Source organism: Trichechus manatus, unplaced genomic scaffold (assembly GCF_000243295.1).
Source record: "Trichechus manatus latirostris isolate Lorelei unplaced genomic scaffold, TriManLat1.0 scaffold00073, whole genome shotgun sequence".
Lineage (NCBI taxonomy): Eukaryota > Metazoa > Chordata > Mammalia > Sirenia > Trichechidae > Trichechus > Trichechus manatus.
Genome location: NW_004444009.1, coordinates 2,633,735 through 2,660,901, shown reverse-complemented (window position 1 = coordinate 2,660,901; position 27,167 = coordinate 2,633,735). Strand labels below are relative to the sequence as shown.

The following is a 27,167-nucleotide window of genomic DNA, read 5'->3' as shown; positions in this document are numbered from 1 at the left end:
CAGAAATTGAACAAAAAAGTCTGGGTGTTAGAAATGCCCCAGGTCCTAGCTTTCTAAAACTCATTGTATTATCCTTTTAGAAGTAATTGCTTGCTGCTTTGTGGCATCTCAGAAATAGCTCTGAATTGCATTTAACGATTTAGTTTTCCGTGTCCGTGTGTTTGATACACTTCGATGTTAGGCCAAGGAGCCCTGGTGGTGCAGTGGTTAAGCGTTTGGCTGCTAACCCGAAGGTTGGCGGTTGAATCCATCAGCAGCTCTGAGGGAGAAAGATGTGGCAGTCTGCTTCGGTAAAGATAACAGTCTTGGATTCCTACTCATAGCGAGTCTGTAGGAGTTTTTTGGGTGTTAGGCCAGGAAGGGAAGGAGGCTACCTCTACAGCATCTAGCAAAGTGCCTTGCACATAATAATTGTGCTCAATAATGCTTGTTAAGGAATTAATGAGTCCTTTAGGAAGGGAAAAATAAAGATGAAACCTATTTTTCTCACGGTCAAAAGTATATTCTTTCGTTTGTTCCAGATGTGAATCAGCTAAATCAGCGTAAATTGTGCTTTTATATGAGCACCAGGTGTAGCGAAGGGCTTCGGCTGAGATTGAGAAATTGATTCATCTCGGTAGAACAATAAAATGGGCGGTGAGCTGTAACGCTCGAACCGCGAGGAGAAGGCGGAGTCATCCAGAGTTTGAGCTTTTCTGTCCAATCGAAAGGAGGTGGTAGCAGGAGGCGGGGAGATAAAGCGCGAGCTGGAGACCAAGAATCTTGGCCAGTTACAAGAGCTCTCTGGGCCCAGCAGTAGTTTCTCAGCTTTGTTCTTCTGTCAAGGGAGCGCAGCGGATTCCAAGGCCGACTCCAGCAATGGCCTTTGCAAATCTACGGAAAGTACTCATTAGTGATAGCCTAGACCCTTGCTGCAGGAAGATCTTGCAAGATGGAGGGCTGCAGGTGGTGGAGAAGCAGAACCTGAGTAAAGAGGAACTGATAGCCGAGCTGCAGGTAATGCGAGTGGAAAAAGACGCGGGCTCCAGCCATGCCCCGCCGACTTTGGTGGCCGTGCCCGGTCCAGTATCCCTCCGCCCCCTCTTTTTCCCGGTATCCATCAGTCAGTCCCCGGGCCTCCAGAAATTGGAGGCTTCGGAGGGACGAGAAAGAGGAAGGGAGGAACAAACAGCGGCGGGCTGCAGGATGCAGACTTTTCGTTCAGTTTGGCGCAACGTGTTTCACGTTGGCTTACCTCCCGCGGGCATTGTAAAGTGCAGGCTGCGCCAACTGGTCCTGGAGGCTGCTCGCGGGATGCCAGCGCGGCTCCCCAGCGCCTTTGCGCGCAGTGGCCCTGGCAGCCGGGCGCTGCCTCTCCTCCACGCGCGGCAGGGGCACCGGGGGAGGGGCGCCAAAGTGGCTTTCTCCAGGGAGCCCAGGGGCTGGTGACCCTTCCCGGATCAAGTCCTGGCCCGCTCGACCGAGTTCACCCTTCCGGGGTTGAGGGGGGCGGGGATGCTGGCAGAGTCCCAGCCTTCTCGTGGCTGCTGAGGAAGCTGCAGGGGAAGGCGGCCCTGCTGGGGAAGCAAACGCCGTGCCCGCCTTTCATCTGATGCAAGAGTCTTGCGAGCTTTCACCTCCTCCTCGGCCTCCAGGGAGCGCTCTGAGGGAACCGGGCGGGCAGGGGGCGCGGTGAGATCCCCGCGCGGCCCACGCAGTCGCCACCCACGCGGCTGCTGCACGCTTCGGGTCCAGGCCCAGCCTCCTACCCGGGCCAGGCCAGAGGGCGTCCCTTCGGTCTCATCGCTGATCTGGAATGACAAGGCTTAACTAGCATCCTGTCAATCCCAAACGCCCCCAGAAAGTTTTTCCGAGCAAATATTTTTCAGTAATTTACCTCCTTTTGTTGTGATACATAATGAGCATAATCTACTTCAAATCTTATCTACCTTGCTTGAAAAGGCCCTGCGAGGTTTGGTAGCTTTATCCAAAATGACGTTTATTTTGTAAACCTTGCACTCTAGCTCCTGCACTTCCCCACCCTATCCCATCCCCCATTCTCGCCTCGCCCAGCAATGCCTCCTCCTTCCAGCCTCAGCGAATACCCACCCTGGTTGCACAGTGGTTAAAGAGTTCAGCAGCTAACTAAAACTTCGGCAGTTCCAATCCACCAGCCGCTCCTTGGAAACCATATGGGACAGTTCTACTCTGCCATATAGGGTCTCTGTGAGTCAGAATCAACTCAATGGCTATGGGTTTTAGCCAAACCAAACCGGTTGCCTTGTAGTAGATTCCAACTCAAGGCGTTGGTCGTGCTCTTAACCAGGTTGCCTTAACCCACAGAGGTAGCTTTGCCACAACGGAATGGCCCTCAAAACTTCTGTGCCCTCCTGTCTGCCCTTCTGTCTGCTGCTGTTTCTCCATGAAACCCCAGACTCCACCTACCATGGTGCTGTATCCAGCTTTCCAGCCCCTGTCTTGTACTCAGAGGTCTCTGACTGGACTCAGCCTTCAAGAAGCTTGTAGTCTAGTTAGGCAGCATGGCTAACACACATGAAGCAATGGAATGACGAGATGGCACAGTACCTAAGTGGTAAATTAGACCTTCAGCAGCCTTGCCTCTGCCTGCTGGAAGTGTAGAGAGAAGCGAGTGCCATCATGGGCTGGCCTGGTGGGCAACCGTTTCAAGACCTGATCCTGGAAGCACTGGTAGGATTGGATGTATGCAAGGCTCTTCACGCTACTTACCTTCCTTCTCGAATGAATGGTGTCAGTGGCCTTGGCTCTGAGAAATGACCAGAAATGCTTTACTGTGGCCTGCAGGCCAGCTTCTGACCCTCGCTTATGGCAGCAAGTTGGGAAGAGTGACTATGAGTAGGGGCTTTGCAGCTTTCTAATGGAAATTTGAAATCTTAGGCCCTGGAGAAAGGGGCTGGGGACAGGGAAGGAGTGAGGGCAGAATTCAGCCAGAATAGTTCTCTCACCTGTTTGGAAGTTTTCCATGAAGTGAATACTGGGAGCTTGGAACTGAAACTTGGACTCTTTAAAATCAGTGAAAACTCCAGGCAGGAGAGGAGGGCTGTTTATTGGCTACTATGCCTGCTGGACATTGGTAGACTGTTTGGCTCTGCCTTTCTGTTTGTCTTTGTAAAACATTAGGTTCAGAATACCTGTTAATCTTTAGCAGCCCACTAAAGGCTTCTCACTTTCACATTATGCCTTGGTATTCTCCGGAGTGCCTCCTTCCTCCCCCTACCCCATTAAATTTTTTTTAATACTATGGAAGCTTTAGCATCATTGCTAGAACTAGGACTGGCCTGGGGCCTCAGTTCTCATGCTTTTGTATTCTGAGCAGGCAGAGTTTGCTCCGCCTCTTCCCCCCATGGTCAGAAAGTACAATCAGTACCCATGAAAGATGCTTTTCTGACTTAGAGCAAGTCACAGTTCTTTAGTGGTTAATGGAATCGTTTAATAGGTCATAACCAGCGTTTATAAAAAACAAAATAGGTAATATCCAAGAGCGATAAAGGTAGTAAGGCAAAGTATTGTTTTGTGAAATTTCTTTCAATTATATATGTGGTTGAGTGGTGTGTGTGTGGTATATTAATATGTATCACAACTTAAAATATGTTTCTTACTGTGAGTCTCAGTCTAAAATTTGAAAAACACTGGCTTAAAATAAAACATCATTTTGGAACTCAAAAAAATCTTAGGTTATGTACCTCTCTTTATCAGCAGGTGCTGCATCGTAAATAAACCTAATATGTGGGAAAACAGATTTAAATAATCTTACTATTGATTAGTGTCTTTTAAACTTTGACCATGACCCACAATAAGAAATTCACTTTATGTCATAACTCAGCACACACATGCATGTGTACACAAACAAGCACGTTTTACATATATACACACACACTAAAGTTTCATGAAATAATAGCTTAATCTACGTATGATGCATTCTGATATATTCTGTTTCATTAAATAGCATTGCTGGTCAGGATTCACTAAATTAAATAATGGTAATGCATTTAACTTATTGAAGGATACTTGTATCTTTATCTCAGAATTTTAAGAAAGATAAAGAAAGGAATACATTTCCATGCAAGAGTCCGTCTTTTGAAAGACTCTTTTTAAACAGCACTTTTACACTAGGATTTAGTTTGCAAAAGTTAACCACCCAGTTAATCAGGATGTTCTGCAAAATAGGGCATAGCTGTCTTCTCATTGAGTTCCCCTATAATTCAAGTCAGTGGCACAGCAATGTTAGAATTACCCCAAGGCCAAGCCTATTATCCTTGGGAAAGAAAGCATGTGTGAACTTGAGGAACCTAAGTGGATTTCTACTGCTGAGTTAGCTTAGTTTGTCAGGAACAGCTGTAAATCGAGCAGAACAGTGGCCTGCTGTTTTCCAGCTCTGGGCAGCTGAGGGGCAGGGGAACCAGGAAGGACACAAAAGTGTAGGGAGTTCCTGTAGAGCTCCTGGGCTAGGACACAAACCAACATGCAGAGAACAGTAAGCAACAGAATATTCCTGCCCATGGAGTGCCCAGGAGAAGGAGAGGATCTTGGGATGCCGGAGAAGAAAGTTAGTTGCCATCAAGGTGGCGTGCATAACAGAATGAAACATTGCCAGTTCTGCACAATCTTCGTGATCACTGGTATTTTTAAGTCAGTTGTTGTGGTCACTGTGTATTTTGAGTGCCTTCCAACCTAGCAGGCTCACCTTCTAGCACTATATCAGACAGTATTCTGTTGTAATCCAAAGGATTTCATTGGCTAATTTTTGGAAGTAGATCACCAGGCCTTTCTTCACAGTCTGTCTTAGTCTGGAAGCTCTACTGAAACCTGCCCATCAATGGTGACCCTGCTGGTATTTGAAATACTGGTGGTGTAGCTTCCAGCATCACAGCAACACAACACGCAGACCTCCATAGTGTGACCAACTGACAGATGGTTATAATCACAGTAAACTTCATGGAGGATGTGAGCATTTGAAAAAGGTCATTGTTTGCATAGGTAGAGGACTGGGGAAGGCTCACAGAGCAAAGTTGTAGAAGGTTGAGTTATGTATGGCCTTTGAAGGGACAGTGCCTGAGAGGGCAGAAGTTTGAGGGCTCAGTGGGAGATAGGTTGGCAGACAGTCTCTCAATAAATATGTGTTGACTGAATGAATGGATAGAAGGGGTAGTTGAGATTGTAAGAGACCTTGAAAGCTAGTTAACTGATCAATGTGGGATGCCCAGTTCTATTTGTGGGACCTGGTGAGTGGTGTCTCCCAAGGCAGATTCCTGCTTGAGACAGGCAAGTTTTAAATGGGCATCTTCTCTGCTGTGATTGGAGACTCTTCGGACTTCCAGGTTTCAAAGAAAGCTGGTTTGAGAGACACCACCCTTGAGGGAAAAGGAAAGAGTGACTACAGGGTAAATAAGGAGCCCTGGTGGCGCAGTGGTTAAGTGCTTGGCTGCTACGGAAAGATTAGTGGTTCAGATCAACCAGCCTCTGTGCAGGAGAAAGATGTGGCAGTCTGCTTTGGTAAAGATTACAGCCTTGGAAACCATATGGGGCAGTTCACTGTGTCCTATTGGATCTTAATGGGTTGGTATGGACTTGATGGTAATGGGACGATTTTGGTTTGGACAGTAAAATTTCTGTACGGGAGATCCTTCTATAGATAAGAGAGTCTGCTTTTTTTTTTCTTTTTTTTTTTTTAAGTGTTGTTTCTGTGCTGCAAGGATGGGTGGAATTCTGGAGGCCTGCAGTCTTTTCTGTGGGAATGATTGGGTGATTGGGAAGGTAGAGGATCCAGAGCAGCCCGGGGCCCAGAGGAACTGGATCAAGGTGATGAGATTAGGACTCCATGGTCCACATCCTCTTCTTGTCAGTTGAACTTTGACCCTTAGTCCTGGGCTGATCACTTCGAAGGAGGTTTTATTTCCTCAGCATGTTACTAATTAACTAAAGTGTCATTGCTGGTTGTGAAGGAATGCATGTTACAATGTGCTTATATGCTGCCAAATTGTCCTCCAAAAAGATGATGTGATTTATAATCCTTTTTTCCTCGCACTCTCGCCAGCACTGAATATTATCAATTTTTTTAGCCAATATGATGCCTGAAAACGTTTTCTTGATAGCTAGTGTTTAGGAGTCTTTTCTGTAAATTACTGGCCACTTTGTAGTTCTTCTGTGTATTGCCTATTTCTATAAGAAGCCCTGGTGGTGGAGCGGTTAAATGCTCGGCTGATAACCGAAAGGTTGGCTGTTCCAACCCACTAGCCACTCTGCAGGAGAAAGATGTGGCAGTATGCTTCCGTAAAGATTACCTACCTACCTACCCATTGCTGTTGAGTCAATTCCGACTCATAGCCACCCTACAGGACAGAGTAGAACTGCCCCATAGGGTTTCCAAGGAGTGGCTGGTGGATTCGAACTGCTAATCTCTTGGTTAGCAGCCTGAGCTCTTCACCGCTGCACCACCAGGGCTCCTTGGAAATCCTGTGGGGAAGTTCTACTGTGTCCTATAGGGTTGCTGTGAATCGGAATTGACTCAACAGCAATGGGTTTGGTTACTTTTACTATATTTTTATTGTGTTCTTTATCATTTTAGGAAATGTTGGAAGACTTGATAAACATATTTTGGATATGAATCTTTTTTTTGTTGTATATGTTGCAAGGATTTGTCTCTTCATATCAAACCTAACCTGTCACTTGCCCCTTAACTTTGTTTATGGGCCCTTTTTCCATACAGGGATTTAAATTTTGAATGTAACTAAATTTGCTATTATTTCCTATTATGGTTTCTGGGATTTGTGCCCCGCCTATGAAAGGCTTCCCAGCTTTAGGATCATAAAAATATCCCCTTACATTCTCTTCTAATATGTCTATTTTTTTAAATATTGAATCCATCTGTTTTTTAAAAAATCTGAAGTGAAATAGGGATCTAGATATGTTTTTTCCCCCTAAATTTTCCAAAAACCGTTTATTGTATAGTTTTTCCTTTCCCCATCAATTCAATCTTTCTACCTTTATCATTTTCTAATCCCCACATGTACATGGGTCTGTTTGGCTAGTGCCTGTTTGGTTCTGTTATGGGTTGAATTGTGTCCCCCCACCCCAAAATATGTGTTGGAATCCTAACGCCTATACCTGTAGATATAATCCTGTTTGGAAATAAGGTGTTTTTTTCTTATGTTAATTAGCCCATATCAGTGTAGGGTGTGTCTTAAACTTTTTGAGATGTAAAAAGAAGATTAGGTATGGAAGGTAGCAGAGCACGAATGGGGGAAAGATAGATGACACGTAGAGATAACCGAGGAACCGAGGTTACAGAAGCTGAGACAAGTATTTTTCCCCAGAGCCAACAGAAAGAGCGCCTTCCCCTAGAGCCAGTACCCATAATTTGGACTTAATAGCCTCCTGAATTGTGAGAAAAGAAATTTCTGTTCCTTAAAGCCACCCACTTGGAGTATTTCTCTTAAAACAGCACTCAGAAACTAAGACAGATTCTCTCAATTAATTTTTCAATTTCAGAACTTGCTTCCCCTGACTCCCTCCCAACTTGCTCTCCTTTTTCAAAAAATTCTGGAAAATTCATGAGCACTCTCATGTAGATAAGGTAAAGGATTTCTAATGGTGGATTTTCAGGCATGTCATGTGACATGCTTTATTAGGGGAAGAAGATGGAGAGGGTTGGGTTCCATGGGCCTTTCAAATTACTAAATTCATTCATTCAAGGGAATATTCTGTTGAGTATTAGCTATGTGCTGTGCTAGTCTATGCTCCAGAGGCAGCTTGCCTTTTTAGGTACAGAGGCATTTGTGCGTGTTTCTGTCCTCCCTCAACAGGCAGGCTGGGCAGGGAGGAGCACCCTCTTGTAGAAGCAGTAGGTAGTTAAGACTTTGGAACTAAACACATTTGAGTTCAATTCCACTTCTGACACATCCTAGCTCTGTGACTTTAGCTAGTTACCAAAATTTCTCTTTAGGGCCAGTTTCCTTTTCTGTAACATGGAGGCAATTACACCGGTCTTTTAGGATTGTTGTGAAGCACAGTGCCTAACACAAAGTAATTGGAGCCCTCTAAGGTTTCTGAATGTAACTGACTAGGACCTTGGCTCTGGCCTCGTCATTTTGACATCTTGGCGGGCCCTCCAGCTCTTCCTTAGTTACAGGCTCAGAGTTTGCCAATGGCAATAATTTCCCAGTTCTTGGACTGGTTTTCAATCTTTAAGAGTGACCTCGGGCAGGTTAAGTGTTGAAAACTCCCTTTTTTCATCTGGAAAATGGGGATAATTATATCCCTTCTCGGGTCGTGGGGACGATAATGTAAAGCACCTGGTGTAATGCCTGGCATCTACAAAGTGTGCAATAAACTCTTTATGTGCACAGGTTGGTGAGATTGATACTGTGGAGAAACAGTAAAGGATACAGAGAGAGGAAACGTTTTCATGCACAATCCTTGCCTAAAAAAAAAAACAAATCTGTTGCCATGGAGTGGATTCCGACTATAGCGACCCTGTAGGGCAGAGTACAGCTGCCTCATAGGGATTCCAAGGAGTGGCTGGTGGATTCGAACTGCCAGCCTTTTGGTTAGCAGCCGAACTCTTACCCATTGCACCACCAGGGCTCCAATCCTTGCCTTAGGAACATAAAATATAGCTGAGGAGACAAAACTGCAGTTCAGAGAGAGTATAACTAAATATGAAACAGATGTAAAAGGGCTTGGAATACCCTCGAGGGCTCCTACATCTAGCTCTCTGAGATCAGGCATAGACCCCAACCAGTGAGGAGGCATGAAACCAGCTTCTAAACACCTCCTGAGAAATAATTCTGCACCCTCTCTCGAATGACCACTCCAGTGTTTAGAACCCATTAAGACTTAAATATTCTGTGCTTCAGCATAAGCTTCATTCCCCTTCTTCCCTCAGCAGAGGTGAATTTCTCCCTGCTTCTCTGGTAGGAGGTGCTCTATATTTGACTCTGCCTGTTCAAACTTGCTTCTAGGCCCTGCTTGCGCACGATAATATGGTGTGGGCCCTCACCCTAGGAGCTGGGTTCCCATGGCCTTTTTCCATTTCTAGAATCCATGCAGTGCGGAGGGAAGAGAGAAGGTTCTTGTGGGATCCAGCTGAGCGCTCCACTGGGGAAAATGCAGAGGCTTGCACTGGTGGGTGTCAGATTAGATCTGCCAGGGACCTGCAGGCCATCTGCTCCAACCCTCTCCTTTTGCAGATGGAGACCAGGGGTAGGGAGTGCTGTGACTTGCCCACAGTGACCCAACCTGTCCTTGGCAGACCTAGGACTAGAACCCTGGCCTTGGGATTCCTAGCTTGGTGATTTTACATCAACATTTGCTGCTTGTTCACCAACCTGGGGCAGCAGGTTTGGGGTAGAGTATGAACTCGTTCATCTGCTGAATATCTCGGTGATTCTCATGTGGTGTTAGGGAAAGAATAACCTTATTGTGGGAAGATATCAGAAGATTCTGTATGAGCCTAAAGAAGACTATATTGGGGTATAGCTCGCTCAAGTGAAGTGTCTATGATGGATTTAAAAAGTCTTATTTTTCACATGTGTATCTTTGTAGTCTAATATTGCCTGGGTTTCTGAGCAAGTAGATACCAGTTTAATTGTTCTCTCCCTTCTACACCTTACTTTTTTCTCTACTTTAGGAAATGTTTTTCTTACTACCATTGTGTCTTTCATTCACTTCTTTTATACATTCAGCCAACTAACTTACTGAGTGCCTTCCATGTGCCAGACATAGGGGCCATCAAAGAATTATATCTGCCTCTCCCCTTCAGGAGCTCAGTGTCTAGGGGAGGAAGTGATGTTTGTTGAACAGGTCCAGATCTCGAGGCAGATGCTCACCTGTCCTATCTCACTTCCTCCTTACACACTGGAAGAAGAAGCTGACGCTCAAATTTATAACTAGGCTCATAGCTAGTGAGGGTTGGAGCTTGGATTCGAACCCAGGCCCCACTGATGGCAAAGCCTGTAAGAAGGTGCCTACAACAACAATTTGCCTTCCTTTCCTTGAATATATTCAAATTCAGCCAGCATCCAGGAACTCCCACTTTGGGCAGAGCAGTATGCAGGAGTTACAGGATGAATAGGAAATGGTTCCTGACTTCCAGTGTGTGTCTGCTGGACGCGCTGAGGGTACATCAAGGAGAGACTGCACTCCAGCTGGTCCTAGGGTGCTCCCAAAGGTGGCAGGTATTGTGGTGCTGTCTAGAAAGAGATGGGCCAGGAGTCCAGAGCCCAAGAGCTGATGCTGCCACATGTGGAGAGTGTCAGGTAAAGCACTCGGTGTCTTAGAGCTCTGGAGTCCCTAAGTGGTGCAAATGGTTATCGCACTTGGCTGGTAACTGAAAGGTTGGAGTTTGGAGTTCCACCCAAAGGTGCCTTGGAAGAAAGGCCTGGTGCTCTACCTTCAAAAAATCAGCCATTGAAAACCCTGTGGAGCCCAGCTCTACTCTGCCACACATGGGGTCACCATGAGTTGGAATCAACTCAATGGCAACTGGTTTTTTTGGTCTTAGAGCTACAATCTCCTGAACTCTCAATGAAGATGACATGAGTCCTACTCCACATTTCTCTGCAATTTGTAGTGAAGATGTCAAAGAAGTCTGTGAGCAAGCAGTAATCACAGTCTTTGTGTGGGTCTGGGAATAAATCAAGGTCTCTAGGTGGTGCAAAAGTTTGTGCTCAACTACTAACCTAGAGGTTGGTGGTTCAAACCCCCTGGTGGCTCCACAGAAGAAAGGCCTAGTGATCTGCTTCTTCCATTAATATTGCAGCCAAGAAAACCCTATGGAGTAGTTCTACTCTGTCACATGGGGTCAGCATGAGTCAGAATTGATTGGATGGCAATGGGGAACGAGGTGAATGACTTGCTTGTTAGGGAGTAAGTGACGATGTGCCTGAGTTTTTAGGAGGCCCCTCAGACCAACTTTGTGAACCCTGGTGTTTTTCCTCCTGCCTCAGGACTGTGAAGGCCTTATCATCCGCTCAGCCACTAAGGTGACTGCTGATGTCATCAATGCAGCAGAGAAGCTCCAGGTGGTGGGCAGGGCTGGCACAGGCGTGGACAACGTGGATCTGGAGGCTGCGACAAGGAAGGGTGTTCTGGTCATGAAGTAAGTTGTGGAGGCTAAAGGGTTGGTGTGGAGATAGACTGAGAGAAAGCCAAATCAGACTTAGAAGACCTGCTGGGGGACACTTGGTCTCGGCCCCTGAGTTCAGACTTTCGATCAATGCTTAGCACTCAGGGGTTCCCAACCATTTGAAGTAGAGGCTCTTTGTGATCTCAAAAGGTTCACACACCACCCCATGTACAGTTTGCACATCTGCAGTCTGGCGGGGGAATCAGAAGCATGTTAGTGAATTTAACTGCATTCCCTGCTCCAGCTCTGTCCCTCCACCTCTTCTTGTTCCGTTTGTAGTCAGGTTTTTATGAGCTCTGCTCTATTCCACCTTGCATGTACATACAACCACTGCAGGTACCGTGAGTCTACATTCTTTCTCTTCCTCACTTCCCTGCACACTTCTGGAGCCCAGCTGCCACCTGTCTCTTTCTCTACTCATTGTGCAAGAGGAAAAGGGTCCCCTTTAGAACTGCTTTTGCAGAAACCCAGAGCAAAGGTTATGCAGCATGCCAATGTTGAGTCCGCCTCATTTCTGGCTTCTGTTCTGGCACCTTGACGGTGCAGCAGTGCTATCCCCAGCCCCCTCCACATGCCCCTGTAGGGCAGAGGTTAACTGAGCAGTCATTTGCCTCAGGTCAATAACTAACAAGAGAAATGTTAAACGATAACCCATTCTTGCCCTGGACATAGCCAGCCCCTAGACCCTGCACCTCTACACGCCTCCCTGCACAGCCTGCTGGCCGGGGGAGAACAGGAAGCCAGGTGGTCTTATGGGAAAACAGACTTTGAGAATCCTTTTATGTCTTTTATGGGATCTCTTATTGACTTTTTCTCCTTGTAACCTTCATTTCTAGAGACGAAAAGACGTAGTAGGGGAAGGAGGAGGGTGAATATATGTGTTAAATTCTTCCAGTAATAAGACTTTGTGGGTTGCCACCTCTATTCTCCTTTCTGTAAAATGGGCAGAGTCACCATTGTCCTGGGTGTTGGGGTGTGAGGAGGCTAGTAAATAACACTTTTCTCAGTTCATAACTTGTTGAGAGAGTGGAGATGTTAAATAGTTGGAGATCAAAATAGCAGCTCTATTACTAATAAAAGCCAAGTTGGGTAATTTGATGTAGGTCTGTGAGCAGTGGGCTTACCTCTGAATTAGATAGACTTACCCACCCATCGAAAAGAGTCCTGATGGTGCAATGGTTAAGAGTGCAGCTGCTAACCAAAAGGTTTGTGGTTTGAACCTACCCAGCAGCTCCACAGGAGAAAAACTTGGCGATCTGCTCTTGTCAAGTTTTTACAGCCTAGAAAACCCTATAGGGCAGTTCTACTTTGTGACATGGGGTCACTATGAGCAACAATAACAACCCACCCATCATGGGTGCAGGCTTAGTAAGATTGATGGCATGGAGCTGCAAGGAACATGAGCTTTCTCTAGATAGATCCCGAAATGAGAGCATAGCTACAAGGGCTGAGCCGCACATGAATCTCCCAATTTCATGAGACACCTCTCTGTCTTGGGGAGAAGAGAGTACATTTGAGTACAGAGAGGCCAGGCATGTTTTTCTAATGGCGTCTCCTCCACATGGAAACATGAAGCCAGGGCAGAGAAGGTTTCCTTCCAGCCCTGACATTTGGGTAGAAATACGTCAGAGAATCTGGTGTGTGACATGGGTTGGGGATTTGTGCTAAGAACAGGTAAGCTCATGGAGCAAGAGAGGTAATATAGTGTGTACTTGAGGATTTCTCTTGGGACAAGAGTTGGAGTCCTGTGTCTGGGTGCGCTGATGTCCCCTCTTGTCTTTGGTCTGTAGCACCCCCAATGGGAACAGCCTCAGTGCTGCAGAGCTCACCTGTGGAATGATCATGTGCCTGGCCAGGTAAGTCCCTGACTTCTCAGCAAAGCCAGTCTCTCGAGTGTCTCACGGCTGGCCAAGCAAATGGACCCAGAGAAGCATAGAAATATTTTAGCTTGGCAATGCTCAGACTGCTGAGAACCTTTGAGGCTGTTAGTCCTTCTGCTGAACATTCATTATACTGGTTCCTCCAACATACAGAGGTTAGTGGCTTCTCAGGTTCCAGTGATTGCAGATGGGGAGAGGAGGAGGAGATACAGGTCTGCTTCTCATTACCCAGGGCCAGGCTTATTTTGAAAATAATTGTTTCCGTGACTTGATCTGAACCCTTCCTGTTTCTCCTTACTCATCTTCCACTTTCCACGCCCATCCTACACACCACCATAGCAGTAGGTTTCTGGGCATACCATGCCTTCTCTAGCCTCCAAGCCTTGCAAACACTTTTTCCGCTGCCTGGAACATCCTTTCCTGTTGTCTTTGTCTAGGCAACCTGAGCTTGTTCTTCAAGATTAAGCTCGAGTGTTATTTCACTTAGGAAGCTATGTCCCCCACTGATTCTTGTGACCCCCATACCTCTATCACCGTTCTTACAAATCTGAATTGTAGTACAAAGGAACAAAAAGCTGCCCGGGATCCCTGTGTCTACCCATGGATTGATAACACAAGGGGACTCAAATGGTCAAGTGTCTTACTGTTCCAACAGGAGTTCTGGGGTGTGAAGGGCTAACTGAACTTTAAGAGTGGGTCTGTTGAATAGGGGGTGGGAGAGCCTAGGAACCAAATGAACTTGACACATAATGTGCATAAGTCTTTTGGTACTGGCTACTAATTTGGCCAAAAGGATCGTATTGAGGACTACCGTTGAACAGGCAATTCGAGCATTTCTGTGGTCAATGGAAGGGTAAGAAGCCAGTGGGCAGAGTAGGAAGGTCCCTTCTAAGATCCTTGGATCCTTAAATCAGGGGGCTCTAGGCAGCCAAGAATCCTTACTTTTCATGCCTGAAACCTCCTGGGACCAAGGAAATTATCCTTTGTTCCCCAACTCAAGACCAGTTCTTCCTCCCGCTGGGGAAGGATTTAAATTAAACTTTGTTCTAACTTTTCGCCAGGATTTCTGCCTGAGGTGTCAGACCCTGGTTGCCTCAATATGATATTCACCCACCAGTGAAGGAGAGGGGAGTTTGGGGAAAGGGAGGAAAAGACAACTTGCATAGCAGAAGGAACTCAGCCTTGAGGGGGACCTTGAGCTGGTCTTCTGGAGTATATCTGGAACATCGGGGCTGGGTGTGTCTCAGCCTGGAGAAGTGTAGAGACCTAGTGTCATGGTTTCATTTGAGTTATAAGTTCAGTGATGTTTTATTTTTTTGAGTATGGGGAAAGGATACCAGTGCAGCTTTCTAGCTAATTAATTCTATTACTTTGTTCTGGAGGTGGAAGGAAAGGTTTGGTAGCCACGAATAATCTTTCTCCTATTCCAGGACCAGCTTTATTTAAAGTGGGCGAAGTGGTGTGGTTTAAAAAAACTCCCTGCTCCCATCCACCCATCTATGACCCTACTCAGGAAAGATGTATTAAAACTTAGGAAGTAAGCACCCTATTAAGAAGGAATTACCAGTCTGTCACAACTTATTGTGTGTTAGTTTAATCAGATTGCTTTCCTAGCTGGGAAGCAATAGGAGGAAACGAATGCTTTAGACTCTGAAGTTTAGAGCATTGGGCAATGTGGATGGAGAACAGGTCAGAATGGGCCTTACAATGGGGGACTTTGAACAGATAGCGTTAGTTTCTGGAGTGCTAAGATTCTAGGAGGCTGGAGAAAACAATGACTCATAAAGAAGGGAAATGGCAACGACAATAAAAAAGAGCAGCTGCTGAGGCTGCTTATGAACAACCAAACACCTCATGGGATTTGGTTCCTTGGTTTGGAGGTTTAGGGTCATGGTTTCATGGGACATCGCAGTTAATTGGCCTGATGATGTGTTTGGTACTTCTGTTCTACCCGCTAGTTCTTTACTTAGTGCCTGGGGTCTTAAAAGCTTGCAAATGGCCATCCAAGGCATGACAGTTTGTCTCTGTAGCTAGTCCCTGACTTACGATGGGATCCCATTCTGACATAAATCAAATACCTCGGTTTTTTTTTTTTTTAGTTTTCATTATTATTGCCTTTTATTATCAGTATCTATAAATCATAACATTGAACATCTGTGAGTGAATATCTGAGAATGAATAAATCAGCAAATTAAGTGCTGCAACGTTGTATGTAGATAAGTGTGGTTCATAGTAACTTAAATATGTCAAAAGTCAGGGGCTACCTTATTTGCCTGGAGCAACAGAGGAAGGAGAGTAAGGAATAGGAAGAGGAAATGGAATGTGTGAGGGTAATTGCCTTCATGAACAACTGCCCTCTTTGCCATGAGACCAGAACTGGATGCTGCTCAACTACCACTACTGAACATTTTAATCGAAGATTCTATTAAAAAATCCTGATCAAAAGGGGGAAAGTGTGGAACAGAATTTCCAATTGTCATGGACTCCAGACTTACTGGAGCCATGGAATCTGGATGAATCTCTGAAACTATTGCCCTGAGATAGTCTTTAAACCTGGTACATATAATATTAATAAAAATCCATCTTATATAACAAAAAATTACCAATACTCAATGATTCAGTGTGCATTCCATTAGTGAAAAAACATTACATCACCAAAAAAATCACAAACATAAAATATTTCAAGAGTATAAGGGTTAAACCAAAAATATCCCCTGAAGTCTTCTTAAAACCAAACAATAGTTTAGCTTAACTAGTAAAGAATGTCTGCCTTGAGCATTATGCTCTTTTAAGAACTATCTATATGGAATCAAGGAGCCCTGGTGGCACAGTGGTTAAGAGCTCGGCTGTTAACCAAAAGGTCAGCTGTTCAAATCCACCAGCCACTCCTTGGAAACCCTATGGGACAGTTTTACTCTGTTCTGTAGGGTCACTATGAGTCAGAATCGACAGTAACAGGTATATGGGATCAAACTGACAACAACTTGAAAGAGTAAGTAGGAAACTTGGGGTCAGTGAGTTTATGTTAATGGGGAAAATAATTAGAAAAAGAAGGGTGAGAATGATTGTACAATGTGAAGAAAGTAATCAATGCCACTGAATTGTACATGTAGAAATTGCTAAATTGGTATATTCCAAGACACTGTTTTATGAAAATATGGGAACAGTATCTTGGAATGTCTATTTTTATACACAGACACAAACACACCCACTCTGAATTTGTTGGCCAGCAAGAAAGCCTGCATTTAAATATTCAGGAGGCTAGATGTGGGTGGATATTTACTCTTTAAACATTGGTCTCTCCTCTCTTCTTTCTTTGCCTCCAGAGAAGCCTCCATGATGACCCATGTCCCACATGATTTATCTTACCCTTTGACCTCTAACTTTGCCTTGACTGCCACTTCCTTTGTTCCCTCCTGAAAACGTGTATGACGATCACAACCTTCATGTTAACCAATAGGAGACAGACTGAAGTGTGTGTGTATGTGGTGGTGGGGCAGGAGGGCAGTGTGGATGTTAGATGTGATGGGACAAGGAGTCAGGGCAGAATGGAACCATCTGGACTTTGGTACTTGCCCTCCCCAGACTAGCCTGAGAGTCTTAGGATTTAAGAAACTTTAAAGGAAGAATAACAAATCAGTTATCTTCTTGTACAGTAGAAGATAAAGTAATAAGATGACCTGGATGGTTTAGGAAGATGAAAATAATTCCTTACATTTCTGGAGGAGTTGATGTCATCAAAGTTCCCTAACACCCCATTCAGTTATCCCTACAAAGCCTGAAAGACTGGCTGTTGCTTAGAGGGGAAAACTTACCCAGAGTCACTGATTGATATTTCAGTGGCTGAGGTGGAACAAGAACCTCCTCCCAGACTCCTTGCTGGAGACAGAAATCTCAGGGCTCCTAAGTCAGGTCCTGCTAATGGTTTCCCTCCTACACTCCCTTTACCCCCTTTGATGTTTCCGAACCTGAGCCCCCAGATCCAGATTGAGCTAGGTACCCCAGGGGGATGAGTGTCAGACAGTAGGGGTGCAGACTGATGTTCCTCCTACTTCCAAGGCTGCATGGGGGTCTTGGGAGGGCCCACTGAACCTGTGTGTTTCTTGCAGGCAGATTCCCCAGGCAACAGCTTCAATGAAGAATGGCAAGTGGGACCGGAAGAAGGTGAGCAGCTAGCCTTGCCTCACCGTACGTGGGCCTGCTGCCCAAGGTTCACTCTTGGTGCTGACTTGGGCTTCTTTGCCTTTTGCCTGTTTGATTGCAGTTCATGGGGACAGAGCTAAATGGAAAGACCCTGGGAATTCTTGGCCTAGGCAGAATTGGGAGAGAGGTAGCCACACGGATGCAATCCTTTGGGATGAAGGTAAGGGGAGGCCAGGCCTCTTTGACGTGGGGCAATCTGGCTTGGGAGAAACTAAAGGCTTTGTCTAAGGAGGGGCTGTGACCTTCCTTTAGAGCCCCTGACTAAATAAAGCCAGGGAGGGAGGAAACACCCATACCTGTGTGCCTACAGACACTAGAATATTGTGGGTATATGTTGTTAAGATAAATGTATGTCTTGGAGTAACTAGATTTACTTTATTTTTTAAACTACTGTATGGTATTCTATTGTATGGATAAATTGCTTTCTATTTGCCCATTCCCCCAATGATGAATGTTTAGATTTTTTTTTAATAATTTATTTTATTTTTGTTGTTGTTAAGAATATACACAACGGAACATACACTAATTCAACAATTTCTACATGTACAATTCAGTGACATTGATTACATTCTTCAAGTTATGTTACCATCCTCACCCTCCTTTTCTGAGTTATTCCTCTGCCATTAATATAAACTCACTGCTCCCTAAGGTTCCTATCTAATATTTTGAGTTGTTGTTGTCAGTTTGATCCCATATAGATAGTTCTTAAAAGAGCACAATGCTCAAAGCAGACATTTTTACTAATTAAGTTAAACTAAATGTTAGGTTTAAAGAAGACTTCACGGGGTTTTTTTTGTTTAAGGTTTAAAGATTATCTCAGGGCAATAGTTGAAGGGGTTCCTCCAGTCTCAATGGCTCCAGAAACTCTGAATTCCATGAGAATTTGGAATTCTGTTTCACATTTTCCCTTTTTTGATCAGGATCCTTCTATAGAATCTTTGATCAAAACCTTCAGTAAAGGTAGCTGGGCACCATCCAGTTCTTCTGCTCTCCTGGCAAAGGCAGCTGTTCATGGAGGCAATTAGCCACACATTCCGATTCCTCCTCCTGTTCCTGAATCTTCATATATCTGTATTGCTGTAGGGGTGTTTAGATTGTTTTTATGCATGGACTTTAGCAAGACATTGGTGAGACTTATCACGATACCCTTGGGCTTGGCATGGAGACTGTGAGCTTAATGCTAGAACAGTTAAGGAGTTTAGTCACTGGTGGAAGGATGGTTCCTCCTCAGTCCGGATGGGAGATTGCTCAGGATGGTGCAGGGCTCTGTCTGGTCCACCACTCTCATCAACAGCCAAGATAATATGTCGTTTGTGGATGACAAGAAGAGGGAAGCTAGCTGTCATGGATTGAATTACATCCCCTCAAAATACGAGTTGTAAATCCTAACCTGTATATCTGTAGTTATAATTCCATTTGGGAATGGGTTGTCTTTGTTATGTTAATGAGGTAGGATTAGTATAGGGTGTATTTTGAGTCAATCTCTTTTGAGATGTAAAAGAGATTAAACAAGTAAGTGAGCAAGCAGAGATGTGTGAAGAGAGATGCCAAGCCGCATGAAGATCTCTGAGGAGCAGAAGTTCAAAGAAACAAGGACCTTCCTCCAGAGCTGACAGAGAAAGCCTTCCCCTAGAGCTGGCACCCAGAATTTGAACTTCTAGCCTCCAAAACTGTGAGAAAATAAATTTGTTTGTTAAAGACACCCACCTATGGTATTTCTGTTATAGGAGCACTAGATAGCTAAGACAGTAGCTAATACCTAAGAATACAGAAGCAGGTCCTAAAAGACATAGGAAAGGTGGAATGATTGGTTGCTCTGACAGAAAATTTACAGGAATATATTTCAGCACCCTACATGTGGATCCAAAAAAAAAACAACTAGACAAGTATTGAATGTAAAGATGCTTCTAAAAACTTTTCGGAGGAGAAGGGCTTTAGTTGACAAAAGTACAGTGGTTTTAGTTGTGTGGTTGATGAAGACTTTTTGGCAGCATTAAAAGAAGTATGGTTTACAGAGTGAGGGAGGTGACATACCTCACGCTCTGTACTGGTCAGACCCTCTGTGAGTATAGTGAGCCTTCAAGGGCTCCATGCTCTGCAAATCTGTGGAAGCACTGAAGACAGAGGAGATAGCAAGGGGGCTCATGTCTGTGGTTTCTCAGGGAAGGTTGGAGGTACTGGGGTCACAGGGCCCAGTCAAGATTTGAGAGTCTTAGTGGAGGCCTTCAAATAGCAAAAAAGCCATCCTGTTGAAGAGCCATGCAGCCCACTCAGTGTCTAGCTCCCCAGAGAAATATAGTCAGGAAGGAAAAATGAGTGTGAGCTGGAGGGGATAGAGCTACACACACAGAGCTGTCCCCAGATAGAATGGATGACATCTTAGATATCTAGTGCTGCTATAACAGAATTACCACAAGTGGATGGCTTTCACAAACAGAGGTTTATTCTCTCACAGTTTAGGAGGCTAGAAGTCCAAATTCAGGGTGCCACCTCCAGGGGAAGCCTTTCTCTCTATGTCTGCTCTAGGGGAAGGTCCTTGTCATCAATCTTCCCCTGGTCTAGGATCTTCTCAGCACAGGGATTCTGTGTCCAAAGGACGTGCTCTGCTACCAGTGCTTTTTTTTTGGTGACATGAAGTCCCTCCTCTCTATGCAATTCTCTCTTTTATATCTCAAAAAAGATTGACTCAAGATACAACCTAATCCTGTGGATTGAGTCCTGCCTCATTAACATAACTGCCTGGAATCCTGCCTCATTAACATCATAGAGGTTAGGATTTACAGCACATAGGATAATCACATCAGATCACAAAATGGTGGACAACCACACAATACTGGAAATTATGGCTTAGCCAAGTTGACACACATTTTTAGAGGACATAATTCAATCCATAACAGGTGGTGGAAGGAGAGAGCAAGTTCCCTCTCACTGCAGATAGATATGCAAGACTGGATAACCGCTTGGCCAGCATGTGAAGAGGGGATGTGAGCAGTGGCTGAGAGGTTGAAGCAGATGCCCTTTAAAGTTTAAAGCCCTGACATCTTTGAGAATCCGTCATCCATGGGGTACCAGCTTCTTTATCTGTGAAATAGTTTTCATAGCAGTGAGTTCACTGTGCGGCCATAGGAAATAGTGTGAAATTATTGAAGACTATGGTTTATCACAGCAATGTGGGAGAACAACCTAATTAAAGACAGTGGACCAAGGGCAGCCTCTCGGGAATCTTGTGATGTGAATAAGGCCTAGGTGTCAGTTGGAGTGGTTCTGGTTGGGCTGGCCCAGGCAGAACTGCGAAGAATGTGAAGATTTTCTTTATCACTCCCTTTCTCTCCCTGGTGCCTAAGGTCTTATCTTGTGCCCTGGGCTGTCACCCTGGCTGCTACTCTATACTTAGGCTGTTAACTAATGATTAGCATCTGACTCTTTTCAGAATTTCATATTTTCAGAGCTGACCGCTTCATATCACAGGTGTTGCAGAGTTAGACCTACCTGTGCCCAGATGTGGGGATGATCATCCTATTTCCCACTTTCTTTGTGAATATCTGATCACTTAGGGAAGGGGAGGGATCCTAGAATTAGCTCCTAGGGAGCTTAGCCAGGCGGCTTCCCAGCACCGCTGGCTGTGTGTGTTGAGGTTAGTTGGGATGAGAGGTCTGTCCTAGACCACCTTTGCTGCCATTCCACCCAGCACAGGTATAGGTGGAGAGGTACCTCAGAAGAAAGATCTGGCAATCTACTTCCATAAAATCAGCCACTGAAAGCCCTATGGAGCACAGGTCTACTCTCATAATGCATGGAGTTGCCATGAGTCAGAATCTACTCAACGGCAGCTGATTTTTGTTTTTTATACTGAGTTTCTGTTTAAGATTTCACTGGAGGGAAAAACAAGGGTTCTGTTGCTAAAACCAAAAACACTGGCTATGGGGTGGAGACAGAGTATGACTGTTAGGGTTCTCATCAAAGACCCTTTAAGTTCAAGGCCTCCTTGCTTGCCTTCTTTCACTCCTGAGTCAGCAGGACCTTGGAGCAGCTCCTGGAGGACCACAGGAGAAGCTGGAGTTTCTCTATTGCACCAGTGTCAGGGGTCTGTCCTGGGGCTATGATTGGAGGTGGGGGCATCCTTTCTGCTTCTCCCCGAGGCTCCTCTGTAACACTAGTCTTTTGGATGGTGTGTACAGAGAGGTGCTCCAACAGCTACAGATTCAGGTACACCAGGACCCTGGGCAGGCACGTGTCTCCTGGGCCTGATGATGTCATCCTTTTCACTCCCCCAACATGATTTTCTGGTGTAGAATATTCTCTAGGATATTTCTTCTGCTTGAAACTTTCTCAATAGTATCGCCAAATAACAGGTTGTAATTTTGTAGACTCAATCCACTTATGCTAGCATGTCCCTTAGAATGCATTAATAGACCCAAGCCAGTCCCCTCATCCCCTAGCTGAGTTCATCTCCTGTCTACTGGGGCTGTCTCAAGGGGAAAATGAGAATAAGGGTGTTCTCAGCCAAATTCTTACCCTGTAGTTGTCTGTAGATGAACGGATACGATCTCTCTGTGAAGGAGAGGAGATGAGTCAGTGCTTGTTGACCACTGAGGAAGATGCTTATCTCCTCCTCTACCCGATTTTCTCTGTTGAACCTGAGGCACCTGCTGGCCGGGGCATGGGTCCAGGCTCATGGTGCAGACTCTTCCTCCTGCCAGGCCCAGACTGTTTGTTGGCTTCTGAGAGCAGAGCAGGTGAGAGAGTTCTGTGGACTTGCTCAGCTGGGCTTGGCTTTGTAACCCTTGTTGGTGTCCTCTTCCTCTCCCCTCTCCACGTGAAACAAAAAAAAAAACCCATCTGGATTAGAGATGAATGGGCCCATTTTCCTAGCCATTGTCAGAGCTACCAGACAAAGGAGACTTGTTATGACAAGGGCCCAGATGCTGTCTCCTCCCCTGGACATTTCACTGTTCCTGTAAAAAGGGAGGATGATTATTTTTAGGGTCGAGGACCCAGGCCCAGAGGGAGCACCAACTTTGCCTTGACATTGTTGACAGTGACTGAGCAGGATTCAAATCCAGGCCTCCTGGGTCGCAGTTGACAACCTTGGGTCCTGCAGGCCTGCCCTGCTCAGTCTTCCATCCTGCCTTCTTGAGGACGTCGATGCCTTTAAGATTCTTAAGGCTCCTAAGTCTCTTCTCCCCTGACCCCATCGGTATTGCTGACGTGGACTGAACTCACAGAGCCCTGAGAAGGTCTCTTGGGCTGACCAGGCAGAAAGTGGATAGGTCTTTGCTGTTGCCAGGAGTCAGACCCTTTGTACCTGGCTGTACTCTGCCCTACTGTGTGTGCCAGCTTGATAACGTTTTAGGCATTGCCCTTGCTGAGGGATGCATGGCTGGCATCCAGGACTGTCTCTGATGCAGGAGAGGAGAGGCTTTCAATCTCACTCCACCCTGCTGTCTCATGTGGGGCTGTGGGCCTTCCTATTCCACCTCTGGGACAGTGCTGCCCTCTTCCTTGACAGTCATTGTGCCATCACTCCTCAAGTGACAGCAGGTCCCCACGTAGACCTGCCCCTCCCGCCATCATCCTACCCCCTCTCATCTGTTGCTCAGGCTTCCAGCCACTTTTTAGAGTGTAGACACTTACAGTGCAGGCCCAGGAGTCAGGACACCTGGCTTGTATCCCAGCTCTGCCATTTACTAGGTTTGCAACCTTGGATAAATCATTTAACCTCTCTGTGCCTCAGTTTCCTCACCTATAAAATGGGGAAATAAAAGTGCCTAACCCATTAAAGTACAGTGGTTAAGTGATTGGCTGCTAACCAGAATGTTGGCAGTTTGAATCCACCAGCTGTTCCTTGGAAACCCTATGGGGACAGTCAGTTCTACTCTGTCCTATAGGGTCGCTATGAGTTGGAATTAACTCAATGGCAACGGGTTAACCCATAAAGAATGAGTTTATATAAAATCACCTGACTCAGAGCAAATGCTATTTAAATGTTTGCTGTTATTAGCTATGACTACACATCCTTTCCTCCTTCTTCAGAGCTTTGTTTTCCCCAACTTTCTCTCTTCCTATCACTAATATCTGACGGCCTTTAGCCAGTTTCATGGGGCTGATGTAGTTTGCTTCCGTGAAGTTTTTCTGCCTGCTCCCATCTTCCAGGAGCTGATCTTTCTTCCTTCTCAGCAGCCTCAGGGAGGCCCCTCTGCTTTGGGGAACCCCATCCTCCCTGGCCAGCCTAGGCCAAGGTTCTTCCTGGGTCCCTTCCCATCCCTGCTGCCTTCACGTGCCACTTACCTCCTCTTGATGATGTCCTTGTTCCCCGCCCCAATTGGACCTGCTTTGTTGAAAGGATCTGCCATTAGTCGCTTGTACTTCTGTGTGCTCTTAGTCACCAAGCTAGGCCTTCCAAGACTAGATGCATTGTAAGCCTTATTATAAGAAATTTTAAGAGAGGGGACCATCCTCTCCCTACTGGCATGTCAGCGTTGATGTGTTGCCCTCTCCCCGAGTGACAGGTCTTGGTCTCATTCCCAGCCCTGCTCTGCCACCACCAATGCCCGCCTTCCTGATGTTTTCCTCACTCTGTTTAAATAGTCATTCCATCTGCCTGTTTCTCGGACCTGTGGGCTGTACAATTATAGTCACCTTCTCTCCTCCCTTTCCTGGTTGTACCCCACGACCATGTCCTTGTTCCCCATATAACCATCCTCCCTCACAGAGGGTGCCCTGCTTTCCATGTTCCACCTTGTCCAATTACACATGCATTTCTCTTGTGTCTGTTCGTGGTGAAGAGCATGGGCCCTGGAGGCAGACAACCTTCCTTTTGAATTCTGGCTCTGACACCTCCTAGTTGTGTAAACCCTGCTTTCCTCATCCCTAAAGTGGAGATAAGAAGAATACCAATCTCACTGGGTTGTCACGGGAATTAGATTGGTGTTTGCAAAAGGCTTAGCATAGTGCTTAGTGTATGGTAATGCTCAGTAAATGGTATCCATCATGAATAATAACAATAATAACGATACTCCCTCTCTTGCTTCGATCAGACTATAGGGTATGACCCCATCATTCCTCCAGAGGTCTCTTCCTCCTTTGGAGTTCAGCAGCTGCCGCTGGAGGAGATCTGGCCTGTCTGTGATTTCATCACAGTGCACACACCACTCCTGCCCTCCACGACAGGTACGTGTGTTACTACCTTGTGGGTTGGCCAAGAAACCACACACCAGATAAGGGTGGGTCCTCAGTAGATACTGGTGACTGACCAGCTGTGGGGAGGACCACCCAGATCCTCTGGAGCATGGTGATGCTCTGTTAGATGCTCCACGTCAGAGGGAGGAGTGATGAGCTGGCTGGAAATGCACCGGGTGCCTGGACGAGTTTGGCACAACCTGTACCTCCAGTGATCCCCATGAGTACTTCTGGGGCCCTGCAGGGCGTTCTGATTCCAGGACCCATTCGAAGCAGTAATATCTCAGGGACTTCTGGGATGTTTTCAAACCAACCTTTTGGTTTGGAGTCAGGCTCAAATCCAGAACAGGGACTCCTGTCCCAGAGCATCTGAGAAGGAAGAGGCAAGACGAAGATGGACGAGAGGGCCTTTGGGAGCCAGTGCTGAGAACGGGGAATCGCAGGCACCATCCTAGCAGGGAAACGCTGCCCTTTTTTCCAGGCTTGCTGAATGACAGCACCTTTGCCCAGTGCAAGAAAGGGGTGCGTGTGGTGAACTGTGCTCGGGGAGGGATTGTGGACGAAGGCGCCCTGCTCCGGGCCCTGCAATCTGGTCAGTGTGCTGGAGCTGCGCTGGACGTGTTTACCGAGGTAAGTGCCTGGCAGCCCGTGGTGGTGGAGGAGGGAGAGATGGGAAACAGAGAGGCCTCATGGCAGGGAAAACCAGCAGCTGTTGTTTCTAGTGTCCATGGTAAATGGAGGAAATCAGGTTGCAAGATAACTTTTGTGGTCTGAGGAGCCTTTGCAGTGCTTGGTGTGGGGACAACCATGTTGAGTCCTGCAAAACGCAAGTTTTAAATAGGACCTAATCTCTGGTCTTGGGCTCCTCGAACTGCTGCCATTTGATAACTTTAGGGGAAGACAGGAACTGTAAATCAGTTCTGAAGAGTTGCTGGCCTATTGATCCATGAGGCCAAGGATTTGGGGCAGCGAGAAGGGTTTAATGTACTGATACAGGTCTCTGAAGTGCAGTCCCTTTGCCAAGGAGACTTTCCATTCGGGGCCCAATGGCTTTTCCTCTTTTCCCAGGGCAGGAACGAAGCCCGAGGCTAATGGTGAAGTGTTCCCTCAGTGCCCAGAATGGGCTGCTCCCCGTGGGTCCCCCTGTGGGAACAGAGCCTCCACATCCACTCACTCATCCCCCTACCTTACCCTCACACCTAGTAGAATGGGGACAAGTCCATTTCTACTTTTTTCTTCAAACATTTTGCCCCCAATGTCAGAGCTTCTCTCCCCTCCAAGGACACAGGGGAAAAAGCAGGGACTCTGGATCAGGCAGTCAGGAATTTGTTTGTTCCGATACCTACTAGCTGTGGCCCAGGCCCTCGCTGCGTCCCTGTAGTGCATTTTGCTCAACTAGATTGTAAGCTCCTTGAAGACAGGGACATTCCTTGCCCATCTCTGTGTTAACCACCCTTCCTAACATTGCACCTTTCCCAGAAACGTGCCCTCTTGTGCCTCCTCTTAGTATCTACTGTTATGTGGCCTGGATTCACAGGGCTACGTGGTCAAAATTCAGTGGGAGCCAACAGAGCACTGGGAAGGGGGCTCAGAAGAGCAGAGGCCCAAGCAACATTCCCAAGGGCAATACGTTCTGCTCAGCATGCAGGAGGGGTAGAGGGGACTCTGGAAGGTGGGGTGCAGGTGCCTCAGGTGGGCAGCCTGTCCTGGTGAGAGCCAGGGTGCAGAGAGCTGTGTTGAATGCCTGTGACGAGCATGACACTGTGCTAAGAACACTGTCAGGCGCAGGGACAGTAAGTGCTGCAGGGATGCAGAGGGGGTGAGTTTCAGGGGGAAAACCAGTAACAATTATGGCTACCACTGGTTGAGAACCTCTGTTAAAGGTGCATAAAACCAGTTGCTGTTGAGTCCATTCCAACTCATAGCAACCCCATGTATGCCAGAGTAGAACTGTGCTCCATAGGGTCTTCAATAGCTGATTCTTCGGAAATAGATGGCCAGGCTTTACTTCCTAGGTAGTTCTGGGGTGGACTCAAACCTCCAGACTTGTGATTAGCAGCTGAATGCATTAATCATTTGTACCACCTAGGGACTTGAAGGGTGCATAATCCCCACAATAATGTTATGAAGTAGTAATAGCATTAACCTCATTTTATAGGAAGGGAAACTGAGGCTCTAAGAGATTAAGATTTGCCCAAAGGCACATAGATGGTAAGTGGTGGAGCTGTGGTTTGACTCCAGTTCACAGCTTTTGTTGTCTACACTCTGCTGTGGTAGAACATTTATGAGGAATCCAGTTATTGAGACAAGTGACCACCATGATAAAACAGAAGTAGAAGGCAGTACCACTCCTGCCTTCTTCCTCGACAGCTTCTCTTAAGTCCCAGGGCTGCCTGAGTGGGGGTGGTCCATGCATAGCAGCCAACAGACAGAGTGTCTTCCTGGACAGGAACCACCACGAGACCGAGCCTTGGTGGACCACGAGAATGTCATCAGCTGCCCCCACCTGGGCGCCAGCACCATGGAAGCCCAGAGCCGCTGCGGTGAGGAAATCGCCATCCAGTTTGTGGACATGGTGAAGGGGAGATCTCTTGTAGGGGTCGTGAGTATCACCATGCAGGGCTGGGGGCCCAGAGGTGAGAAGGAGGAGGGAGAGGAGGGTGTCTTGTTGGGAACGGTGCCTACATGGGTGAGAAGTGGTATGGTGAACAGATTTGGCCCTGGAAGCTGAAGATAAGGGAACCCACTTGAGTCAGCCCTGT

General features: G+C 46.3%; 1 protein-coding gene across 1 annotated transcript in view; it reads left to right on the top strand.

Annotated features, from left to right (window-relative positions):
- The first annotated feature begins 652 nt into the window (after positions 1 to 652).
- Positions 653 to 27,167, top strand: part of PHGDH (phosphoglycerate dehydrogenase) — a 33,029-nt gene continuing 6,514 nt past the window's right edge. The window contains exons 1-8 of the mRNA XM_004380337.2: positions 653 to 996; positions 10,965 to 11,116; positions 12,934 to 12,999; positions 17,133 to 17,187; positions 17,288 to 17,386; positions 24,264 to 24,396; positions 24,887 to 25,035; positions 26,855 to 27,007. Coding sequence (XP_004380394.1) covers positions 859 to 996; positions 10,965 to 11,116; positions 12,934 to 12,999; positions 17,133 to 17,187; positions 17,288 to 17,386; positions 24,264 to 24,396; positions 24,887 to 25,035; positions 26,855 to 27,007 — 945 coding nt within the window. The 5' untranslated portion in view covers positions 653 to 858. The remainder of the gene's footprint in view (positions 997 to 10,964; positions 11,117 to 12,933; positions 13,000 to 17,132; positions 17,188 to 17,287; positions 17,387 to 24,263; positions 24,397 to 24,886; positions 25,036 to 26,854; positions 27,008 to 27,167) is intronic.